The sequence below is a fragment of the Pteropus vampyrus genome, unplaced genomic scaffold, assembly GCF_000151845.1.
Source record: "Pteropus vampyrus isolate Shadow unplaced genomic scaffold, Pvam_2.0 Scaffold45, whole genome shotgun sequence".
In the NCBI taxonomy this organism is placed as follows: Eukaryota; Metazoa; Chordata; class Mammalia; order Chiroptera; family Pteropodidae; genus Pteropus; species Pteropus vampyrus.
Window position 1 is genome coordinate 6,705,391 of NW_011888826.1, and position 11,958 is coordinate 6,717,348.

The 11,958-nt window shown below is 34.2% G+C and overlaps 1 protein-coding gene across 2 annotated transcripts in view; it reads left to right on the forward strand.

Moving 5' to 3' along the window:
* RAB2A (RAB2A, member RAS oncogene family) overlaps positions 1-11,958 on the forward strand; it is a 99,643-nt gene that overhangs the window by 43,243 nt on the left and 44,442 nt on the right. Inside the window, exons 3-5 of one of the 2 annotated variants that reach the window (XM_023530065.1) lie at positions 31-98; positions 7,969-8,051; positions 8,489-8,581. In XM_023530065.1, coding sequence (XP_023385833.1) covers positions 31-98; positions 7,969-8,051; positions 8,489-8,581 — 244 coding nt within the window. The remainder of the gene's footprint in view (positions 1-30; positions 99-7,968; positions 8,052-8,488; positions 8,582-11,958) is intronic. The other variant, XM_011359189.2, reaches the window with a different exon arrangement.

Consider the following 11,958-nt stretch of genomic DNA (forward strand, 5'->3'; position numbering starts at 1 on the left):
GTATAACAAATCATTTTTTACTCTATTCAGGTGTAGAGTTCGGTGCTCGAATGATAACTATTGATGGGAAACAAATAAAACTTCAGATATGGGATACGGTAAGTATAACAAAAGTATATTGTATGTTTTGTTTTAATGTTATTTTATGCCTGTTATGGTTTGTTAGACACTAACACCCCCGCTCCCCCCGCAGCCATGAGATGAAATATGGTACCAGAAAAGATTCATTTTTCCTATGCAGGGTTTTCAACAGGTGTACCCCAGGTGTTGGTGAACATATCTGAGTGAATGCTGAAGCTAAATGGAAATGCTCTAGAAACTACGTTTTTAAGGAAAACAAGCAGCATGTCTAAAGCACACATGTGAAGTAAAATAAGAATGTCAATACCATAGAGTCACTTGAGCTGACAGTTTATTAATGTATTCTAAAAGTTTGATTTAGTCCCAACCACTTGAAGCCACCTTGCTCCCAGTCCTGATTCTCTCATTTATGTTCATTGAGTACCTGTTACATGCTATATCATTTTTAATGGCAGTTTCTCATCTGAACCACAGAATATAATTTGAGTAACGATTTTCTCTATTCTCCCATTTTAGATGCATAAAAGAGAAGTTACTTTATTATATACAGTGGATGTCTTAAGGTAGCCGTTCTCAAACTTTTTAGTCTCAGAATCCCTTTATATTGTTAAAAATTAATAAAGACCCCAAAGAGCCTTTGCTTGTGTGGCTTATAGCTGTCAATATTTATCATATTAGAAACTAAAACTAAGAAACTTTTTAAATATTTAGTTATTCATTTAGAAATAGCCATAATAATCTCATATATTGGGCTAAACAATGCAATTTTTATGGAAATTAACTTTTTCAAAAAAAAAAAACCCTGTTTTTTTTTAGTGAAAGGAGTGTCATTTGTTATATTTTGAAAAGTCTCTTTACTGTTTGCTTAATAGAAGACAGCTGGATTCTCATATCTACTTCTGTACTGAGTTCTATGTGTGTTGTTTAGTTGAAGTATATGAAGAAAATACAACCTCACACAACAAATAGGTAGTTGGGAAACAGAGGACCACATAGACCCTGAAAAAGTCTCAGGGAAGTCCAGGAGTCTTGGGATCACGTTTTGAGAACCACTGCCTTGGGGCTGTTAGGACTTAATTTTTCATGGAACCCCAGTTGAGAAAAACCAAAAAGGTCTCCTGTTATGAAAAAGACTATATTCTTTAAACTAGTAATTGTAAACTGTGGGGCATTTTATCATCATATACCCCAAGTCATTTTTCCTCTAGCTACTCAGTCTTCATTTCTCACCTGTCACCTATAAGGGAAGGAAGGAGCCTTAGAGAATATTCATTCTCACAGATCACATTCCCAAGGAGACCAAGCAAAATGCCAAAGGCCATTGTGAGACTTCCTTATACTTCTCACAGATCACATTCCCAAGGAGACCAAGCAAAATGCCAAAGGCCATTGTGAGACTTCCTTATACTTCCTATATATCACATAATTGTCCCTAAAATGGAAAACCCTAGATTTCTCTCTTGCTCTGTCCCAGATTCTCTCAGGCAACATGATTTCAAAACGGCACAGAAGAAAGATAAAATATGCAAAATCTCTTCTTTCCTAGAGATTTAAAATGAATATTCTCCAACCAAAAAGAAGTATTTTTCTACTCCTTAAGAGTTTCTCTTCTTTTGAAAACCGATTGTTTTACACAAACTGGATTGCTTTCTTAGCTAATAAACTTCTGCAGCACACATCCTTCAGCATAGCATAGTACAAACCAAACTGCTTGATGTTCTTTAACAAAGTGGTTTTTAATTCCTGTATTTTGCATAAATACTTGCTTTGCTTGAAGTACTTTTTCCCCCTTTTACATTTACGACCAGCTCAGATGTCGACTCTTGTGGAACTTTCTGACCTTCATGAGACAGCTGATTCTCCCCATAATATTTTATGTATATTCCTGGTGTAGCTCTGATTCTGTTGTCAGTTTTTTTGTTCACATATCTAACCTTCTCAGAATAAGCATCATGAGGGAAAGAACCGTCTATCTATATCTTATTCAACTTTGTATCTTATATTCTCAGTTTACTGACTGATACGATGTTTGGTAAATTTTATTGGATGAATCAGTAGGATCATTGGATGTGTTCGGAGACAGCATCTACTAAAAATACATGGTTTCGAAAGGAAGGACTACTATAGTAATGAAAATTATGTGATATTTTAGGCACAAATCACCTAATTGTAGTTTATTCAATTGTCGTTCTATCCTTAGTGTTCCCTTAAATAATAAGCCCCCCCACCCCGCTTTTTGAAACTTGAACAAGCCATTAGTTCTTTCCTAGATTTTTCTTTTGTAGTTTGACTAGCTCTGCCTTTTTTGATAGGAGCCTTTTTTTCTTAGCATGTGAGTGGATTGTTTTCTACCGCAATGATCTATAACTGTTACTTTCGCTGAACAGTATAAAGGGGAAAAAGAAAAAGAACTCTTGTTCACACTTCCGCTAGAAGAGCAGGGGGTAATTTTCTTTCCTCTGTACATGAAAGGGAGACACTGTGGTGCCTTTGAAGACATTATTATGACCCTCACCCCCCAAAAAAAGAATAAGATTTTCAGGTCTTCAGTTGGAGGATGCTAGGACCCAATGGCCTGTCCAGAGTTTTACAAATGTTCAAAAAACTCTGTTAACCTAATACTTTTGAAAGTTGTTCTTGAGTCTCTGCCCTGTAGGTTTTCCTCTTATTATTGGTTTTCTTCTTCCATATCTAATTTCCAAACTGTTTAATACACATTATCTGACACACATTAAGGTTGGTTCCACATTTAGTTTATTTATATCTGAATTAACCTTAGTTTCCTGTATCATTAATGTTTTGCAGTGTATCTATACATTGGAAAGCAAGCTATGTTTTTAGCAAGGGTCATGTCCCTGGCCCTGGACATTTACAAAACCATTCATTCTAGAGTCCTTCAGGGAAAATTTTGCCAAATGTTATGGTTTGTTTTGTCAGTCTTAAAGAAATTAATTTTTTTCCCAATGACTAAGTGTCATTATCTCAGTAAATTTGTCATTCATAATGCATCCATTTCCATTCACAAAAATAAAAATATTTTCCTTGCAAAATATCCACATCCACCATCTTTGCTTTTTTTTGAAAATAGTATGTCTAGCTGCTAGCCAATAGCTTCTGGAGGCCTTACTGAAAGAATGATAACAGCATATCAGTGCCTCCCTTAAAGCACTTTCCCTTGGCCCTGTGTCACTTGTTTTCTTTTATCAGGAGTCACATGTGTGATGTTCTTCATCTCTGTCCCAGTAAGTCAAAGAAAAACATCAGTTGCACCCAGTTCCTATTCACTGACTGATGGAAGACAGGTGTAAGAAGTGGGTTCTCATTATTAGACCTTCATCTAGCCTTTACTCACCATCTTTTTCTGTTGCTTCTTGTCTTTTGCCTTTTGTCGATTTCAGTTGCCTTCCTAGCGCATCCAAATAAATCTTATTCTTCCCAAAAATGTGTAGTATAGATGTTTTAAGTCCATATACATCTGCTCAACTTCTCTAGAAATAGTTTTATTTTAGATTTACAAACATTATTTTCATTAAATAGGATTTAGTGAGACTATGTAAAATATCATGTTAAACATACATGCTAAAAGTGCCTTTTCAGCCAATCACAGGCATCTTTTGGTCCTGTGTAAATAAATATGTCCATTTACACCCAACTCCTTACCTCCCCAAAATGAATATTTTTATGTATCAAAGGAGCCGTAAGGACCAATGACCACAATTCAGTGGGGCTGCGGAAGAGTCCTGGAACCAGCACTGGGAAACCGTAGTGCCTCTGCTAACCCTCTGCTCCCATCCCCCCAGCCCCAGAAATTGAGAGGCTTTTAGAGTCCCAACTGTTGGTTTTTCATCAGCCTTTTCCTAAACAACCACAGAGACAGGAACCGATCTCAGGCATTTATTTCATTCTACTCTAATGTTTACCTCCTACCTGTGGTCTCTAGGTATTCTCTTCTATGGCAGCATTAAAAGAATCTGAAGTCAGCAGACCTCTCTTCTTGTCTTTTTTTCAAAGTAAATGTTCTTAAATTTTTGAAAGCATTCAGCATCTGCTGTTCTTTCTAGATATTTACAACCTTTGTTTCTCTTCTCAGGATCTACTTTAGTTTCTATAGGAGACTCCCTTTAAAAAGGCCTAGAATTATAGTCCAGGTTGACTTTTTCTCCATCCTCACTGTGGACACTGAGGCAGCCTAAAAAGTCACTTTGATTTTTACTGATCTGTTTTTTAAAACAAGTCTTGTTAATGCATTTAGAATTTAGTGCATGACATTTTCATTTTCCTTGTTGATCACAGTTCCTTCATCACTGGCCTAGATTTTAAGTTGAAAGTACCTGAGATTTCTCGCTGGGGCACTAGACAACTTACTTGGCTACTTAGAAATTCTTTTTTTTCTTATTTTTGGTCGTTGGCTAGGTTTTGATAGCTGCAGTTGTTAGATAAATGACTGAAAATGAAAGTAAGAGGTATTACTGTAATATTGATTCTCACAGCTCTTAATTTTCTAACTTTATTGGTTCTTTGGGATCAATTAAGATAACATTTTAGTGCCTGCTATAAATATACTTCAGTATTCTGAGTTAGACTACTGCTAAAGGAGAACTAAAGAGGGAAAAAGATAAGCATTTGAGCAATGTGTTCGTTTTATTTAATCAGTAGTATTAGAACCAAATGATCACATGAAAATGCTTTTGGAATTGTGAGAAGAGGATGACTATGGGCTGTGGCAGAGGCTTTGTGAGAGAATCGGGGAGCTCCAACTGGTTATCAGAGGGGATAGAAATTGGATAGATGGAAGGAGGAGAAAATAGTTTTTCAAAGAGAGTTAACCAGGTACAAAAGTAGGAATATTCAGAATACAGAGGACATCAGTAGACAAAAAAATCAGTTGTGCGAATAAGACTTTTATTGACTAAGAAGATAAAATTCTAAAGAAACAAATATATCAAATTTCTAAGAGCTAAGGACTTAAATTTACGGTATTTAGAAGGTCTTCAGCAGTAGCTTATGTGTGTAAAGTACGTTAGAGGTAACAAGGGAGGAAGAAGAGTTAAGTTGCCAGCCTGGTTAACTATAAGAATTGTTTACAATGGAACAACTCAGGCACATGGGGAAGCCAACTTGGGAGAATCTTAATCTAGCCAATGGAAGTAAATTTTAAAGATAAGGGGCAAAGAATCAAGTTTATTTGATTTAGCAACTCTCACATGGAAAATAAAGGTCTGTAAGTTTTCTTATTCACAAATGTTCTGTGACTGATTTCAGTACTAAGCATCACTAAAAATGAGCTTGCCCATTATCTCTCATGGCTGACTTGCTCCATTCTATTTCTTTGTATATCTGGGTATCTTGCTGGAACCACCCCCCCACCCCCCGCCCCCTGAAATCAACAGCTATATTGCGAGCAGATAAGCTCATGGTCCACTCTGGCCATCCCAGCCAGGTTTTTCTGGTGCTGTTTACTTAGCCTAAGTCATCCTTGTTTCATTAAATACATTTTCCTTTACACTCTCAGCTACTATTAGGAATTCCTTACTATAAGGAACTCTGTATCTTGTTCAGTTTCAAGCTTCTGAAATCTTTAAGGAAACACTTTATAGTGAGGAGGATCAAAAATAACATCTGTTTCCTAAGTTAACATTCTTTTTCATTTAAAACAATATAGGTCAATCACAGTTTGGACAAGTTTATATTAAAGTGCTTTTGAAAAACTTGATTACTTTGTTTTAATATGATCAAGATAATTAATCATTGGGCTAGCTTTTATGCCTTTAGCTGTTGTTTGTTTGTATGTGGTTGGAAAAGCCATAATAAAACACTTATTTGAGCAAGATTTATTTCAAGACTACCAGTACCGTTAACAGAGACTAGGCCAGAGTGTGGGATGTTTTTCCTACAAGTCAGGTCTCAAAAATTTAGAAACTATTCTGAGTACTGACCTTCGCTTATTATGTAGTTAGAGATTTTTAATATGCATAGCTACATTCATAGACCTCATTGGAATTTGTGGTTTTTTGTTGTTTTTCTTTGATTTTATAATGGGCAAAATTCAGATTCGATGGATTTAAAATAAAATGATGCATTAAATATGTTATTTGCAACATGTTTGCAACATGTTTGTTCTTGGAAGGAATGGGAATGGTATATAGATATGTGCTTTTTTCCTCGCAAGATTGTTTTAAAAGACTTTACCTTTGCTTCGTTTTAGGCGAGGGAAACACAAGAGCGCCAAATGTGGTTTTTCTTTAGCATATGTAATTCACAGTGAAATTAATGTGTTAAAAATCTAGACCTTAGTTTTCCCATGCTAAGCAGTTAAAGAAGAAATTTCCATGATGCTTCCATTTTGAACTTGGATTTGAAAGGACTTTTTTTTTTAAGATACATCCCAATAAACTATATAAAAATATTTTTAATTTTATGCTTCCAACTAGTATTACCTAGTGTTTTAGCCTCAATCTTTGTGAAGTGAGTTGGCTATTTTTACAGCCCTTTTCTGTGATGACTTTCTCAGTATCTAATTTAGCATAAGACATTATTCTAAGTGCCAAAATTGCTCATGAATTACCAAGAGAGGGTCTTATCTTTAGTTTCCACATAGAAGTTATTTTTACTGCTAAGGTTTACTGATGTCCACTTATTTAGGTGGATGGAGTAATGACCATTTTGTGCATTTGACCTAAGACATTAGAATTCATTCTTTCACTCAACAGACTTCTTTGAATGCCTGCTGTGTACCAGACCCAGTGCTAGGCACTGGGGGTAGGAGGCACGGGAGGGAGGGAGTGTAATGGAGGGGCTAACAAGAACAAGAAGTTATAGTGCTGAGTGTTAGAATAGGGCAGAACCTGAGCTGTCTGTGTGTGTTCAGGTAAGAAGGGCTGAATATTTACATTGGAAGATCAGAATTTAGAAGATGCAAACATGAGTATGTTTCAAGAAAGTAGGTTTTACATACAAAAATCGTGAAATCTGGCTTTATGTTTATTTAATTTACATGCTTATTTCTTTCTCAAAGGTGGGAAAGAAGTGATTAAAAATGAAAAAGTATTTTTGATATGAACCGTCTCAGTTTTAAACTCAAAGGCAGTAGGTATATCCCTTAGCCTTTCTTAAACAGAACATTAGTGCCACTAGTAAAAGAGAAATTAACTGATTTTGCATAATCTCTGAAGTCTGTTTTTACAAGTGGATATAAAGATGACTTTTACATCCTGTTGCCTTTTGACATCATTATATATCAAATGCAGAGAAAATTGATTAAGTGTGGAGAAAAATTATATAAATTAAATTCAGAACCATTTTCTGTTTTTCATAATAAAATGATTGCTCAAAGAATTCCATTTGATGACTGCTGAAAGCTCACTGCAGTTTATGATATAACTGATAAAATCTGCATCCTTGGCCTTCCAACAACCTTTACACCAGCAGATGGTGGGCGTAAAGATGTCATTCATCATTTATTTACAATGGACTTTATTTATTCTAGTGTCAACAGCTGCCCCAGGGAGTGGGTTATTGAATTCAAATGTGAGGCTCTGGGTTATTTGCTTCCTTTCAAATTTGTCTTCAGAGCTTAGTTGCTAGGAGTCCATTCTGTGCTCTAATAATGATTCATGTATTGTGAAGCCATTCAGTAAATTGTGTTGTCAGGGATTGCCAAAAAAGGTTTAGAGGTCTTGTTGGGGAGGGTTTTGGGGGAATGGCATGTGCATCTGGTTGATTTGAGCAATAGTGGTATTATCTGACTTTTTCCTAGATGGCGAAGTAAGGTTTTCTTCTTTTCCTTTATGCACTCATTCCTTACCTGCTTATATTATGCATATGAATAATAAAAAATGTAGAGGACAGTTTATTAAAGGAAACTCTCAACCTTTTCTTTCCTCACAGGCAGGGCAGGAGTCCTTTCGTTCCATCACAAGGTCATATTACAGAGGTGCAGCAGGGGCTTTACTAGTGTATGATATTACAAGGTGAGAACTTGGAAATTTTTCAGTTCAGTGGTCAATGCAGAGAATTTTTCTAAATAAGTATGGTTACCAGTAATAAAAGTGTAGGTTCGCCTTCATGCCCTGGCTATTTGACTTTAAAACGTGTGTCTTGAATTAAATATAAATTTACTCCAGAAAATTGCAACTAAATTATTTTCTTACGTGAGTAAGTACCCAAAGTTGATCAATTCGGTAATAGTATTTATACATTGGAATTTTATGAAATGATGCTACATTAAATTTCTAAACTGAACTGTACTCAATGGACTCTAAATCCAGATACAGTACTTGAAATCTGTTTTCATTACATAAATGGATATGGCTAAAAATAGTTACCTTGAATGGAATATATACTGTTCGTTATACATTGCTGGGGGCTATCCTTTGACAGTAGTAATCAAATGATCATTTATGTTTAGGAGAGATACATTCAACCACTTGACGACCTGGTTAGAAGATGCCCGCCAGCATTCCAATTCCAACATGGTCATTATGCTTATTGGAAATAAAAGGTAAAAAGACTGATTTAAAACCTTTTTGCATTAACGATGACGACTGCGGATAGCTATTTATGTGATAACTGTTAAAGCGCTGATCTGGTACATTTGTCCAAATGTAAGTTATTGGTTTCTTAAATTACAAAATTTTGAAAATCCTAAGACGTTTCTTTTGGTTTTTAAAATATATAGATAATAAGCTTTGTTGGAAATTATTATTATTTCAAATAGTTTTTGTTCTAGAAGGTATACTTTAAAGAATAACCTGAAAGAGTTTTATCTGATTAGTAATTTAAAATAAAACCCATTGATTATTTGGGGGATAAGTCAACTGTTAAATATTGTCCAAATTGTTCTAAATAGTTGGCAGGAGAAATAAGTATCTGTGCAGAACTCAGAAAAATATTTCTTCATGATTTAATGTACATTCTGTGACTTAATGTAATATGTAGGTATCCCATGTATTTCTCCTTAAAATCCTGAAACATGTTAAATATTGGTCAGTAGATATCACAGTACTTTTAAACTTACCTGTAAGGCCTTATATCAGTGTCATCCTAATGGTGTTTTTCAATTTTATTTTACTTTATATTTCTAGGAAGCGTTATCTGCAGTGAATGTCTTTTGTGCTCTACATTGTAAATGGTAATACATGGGAAAACAGTTTTTTGTTCATGGTTTCTATAAACTTGCAAGAGTGCCACTAATTTTAGTAGAAAATTACAGTGGTAACAAATAAAATTAGCATTTCTAAAATGCTAGACACCATTCATTCTTTATTTAGGTTTATAAAATAACATTAAAAATAATGTTTGTAGAATGGTAAAATCATGACTCTCATATGATAATGAACTCATGTCAGAGCTTTTATTTATCTCATTAATTAATGAGGGAACCGGTAAAATATTACAGTGATTTAAAAGAGAACTCAAAGTACCACAGTTATAATCAAATAAGTAATGCTGAAATAAATTTACAAATGGATGTGAAACTAAACAATATCCATGGGATAATTGTATTCCATGGGGCACAGTCTGCATTTGTATGGACCAGAATTACTTACATTATTGTCTGTTTTCCAGAAGTTAATTGCTGTCTCTACAGTCTTTGAAAATTTGTGAGATGCAGTTAAAGCAGTGCTTAGAGGGAGAGTATAACACTAAACACAATAGGAAGAAGTTTCAAATCAATAACTTAAACATTCACCTTAAAATGAAAACTAGACATAAGAGCAAATTAAACCCAAGGTAAGCAAAAAAGGAGGTAATAAGAAAACCAATGAAACCTAAAGCTAGTTCTTGAGAAGATAAATAAAATAGATACTGATATGAAAAAAGGAGACACATTACCAGCATTAGAAATGAGTAATATTACTACACATCCTTCAGATACTATAGAGATAATAAGAGAATATTGTAAACAAAATAAATAAATGGATCAGGGAACTGTTGGTCAAAGGGTACAAACTTGCAGTTAGAATATGAATAAGTTTTGGAGACCTAATTCACAGCATTATGATTATGATTATCAAGACTATTTTATACATCCACATTGCTAAGAGACTAGATAGTAAATGTTCACAGCACAGATGGAAATGTAAATTATGTGACGTGATGGAGATGTTAGCTATGGTGGTAAGCATACTGTGTTAGTTATGTAAATGTATCAAATCAATTGCTTGTACACCTTAAATTTATACAGGATTTTATGTCAGTTATATCTCAATAAAAAATTAATGATCCCTAACAATTTTAAAAATACTATTTTCTTCACAAATCTTTGATCCCTCCATTCTAAGCTATAGTTACCACGGTCTTCCTAAAATTCCTATGTTAGATAACTACTTTCTTATTTTTAGAGTCCTGAAGTCGAAAAAATAAAAATCCAAATAAATGGAGAAATAGAGATAGCCTGTGTTCATGGGTAAGAAAACTAAATATTTTTAAGATGGCACTTCTTTCCAAATTGATCTAAAGATTCATTGTAATCTCAATCAGAATTCTTCAGTTTTTTTTTAGGAGATAGAAATTAAGCTGATTTTAAAATTTATATGAAAATGACAATGTCATAGAATAGCCAAATTTAGAGGATTTGGTTTCATTAATACTGATTTTAAGGTTTATTATAAAGCTACTATAATCAACTTAGTCTGATAATGGCATAGGTAGACAGACCAGTGAAACAGAGAAGTCCAGAAGTAAATCCGTACATATATGGTCAATTAATGTTTTAACGAAGATCCTAAGGCAGTTCAGTGGGGGAAAGGATAATCTTTTCATCAGATGATGTTGGAACAATTGACTAGCCATGTGCAAAAAACAATCTTGACCCTTACCTCACACTGCACACAGAAATTAACTGAAAGTGGATCATAGACCTAAATGTAAGAGCTAAAAGTATAAAAATATTCTCAAAGAAAATGTAAAGTTTTAGTGACTCCGGTTTTTTTTCAAGCATTTCTTAAATAGGACAGGAGAAAGCATAAAAGTGAAAAAATCGATAAGTTGTACTTCAACAAAATTTAAAACTTTTGCTCTTCAAAAGACAGTTCCAAAAATGAAATGGCAAGGTACAGACTAGGAGAAAGTATTTGAAGAACATATATCCAACAAAAGATTTGAATCTAGAATAAATATAGAATTTTTACAATTCATTAATAAAAAGGCAATCCAGTTTTTATATTTTATTTTTATTTTTCTCTGTTCAAACACGCATTGTGTTCTTTTTTCTTTTTTTTTTAATTATTTTTTATGGTGACATTGGTTAACAAAACCCGGTAAGATTCAGCTGTATATTTTAACAGTAAGGCATATATATATTTACATTGTGTGCTCACTTCCAATTGTCAGATTTCTTTCTCTCACCACATATTTGACCCCTTTTACCCCATCTGACTCATCCGTCCCCTCTGATAACTACTAATCTATTGTCCATGTCCATGAGTCTCTGTTTATTTGTCTTGTTCATTTGTTGCTTTAAGGTTTATATCCCACATATAAGTGATATCATGTGATTTTCAACTATTTCTCTCTGGCTTATTGTGCTTAGCATGATTATCTTGAAGTCCATCCATATTATCGCAAATGGCAGTATTTCATCTCTTCCTACGATAGATGACTGCCTAAAGAAGCTCTGGTACATATGTATAATGGAATATAATGGAGTAATGGAGTAATATTCCATTATACATATGTACCACAGCTTCTTTAGGCAGTCATCTATCATAGGACACTTCGGTCGCTTCTATGTCCTGGCCACTGTGAATAATGCTGGTATGAACATCGGTGTGCAAATTTCTTTTCAGATATGGGTTTTCAAGTCTTTGGGGTAAATACCCAGTAGAGGGATTGCGGGATCATATGATAGATCAATTCTTAGCTTTTTTGAAGAAC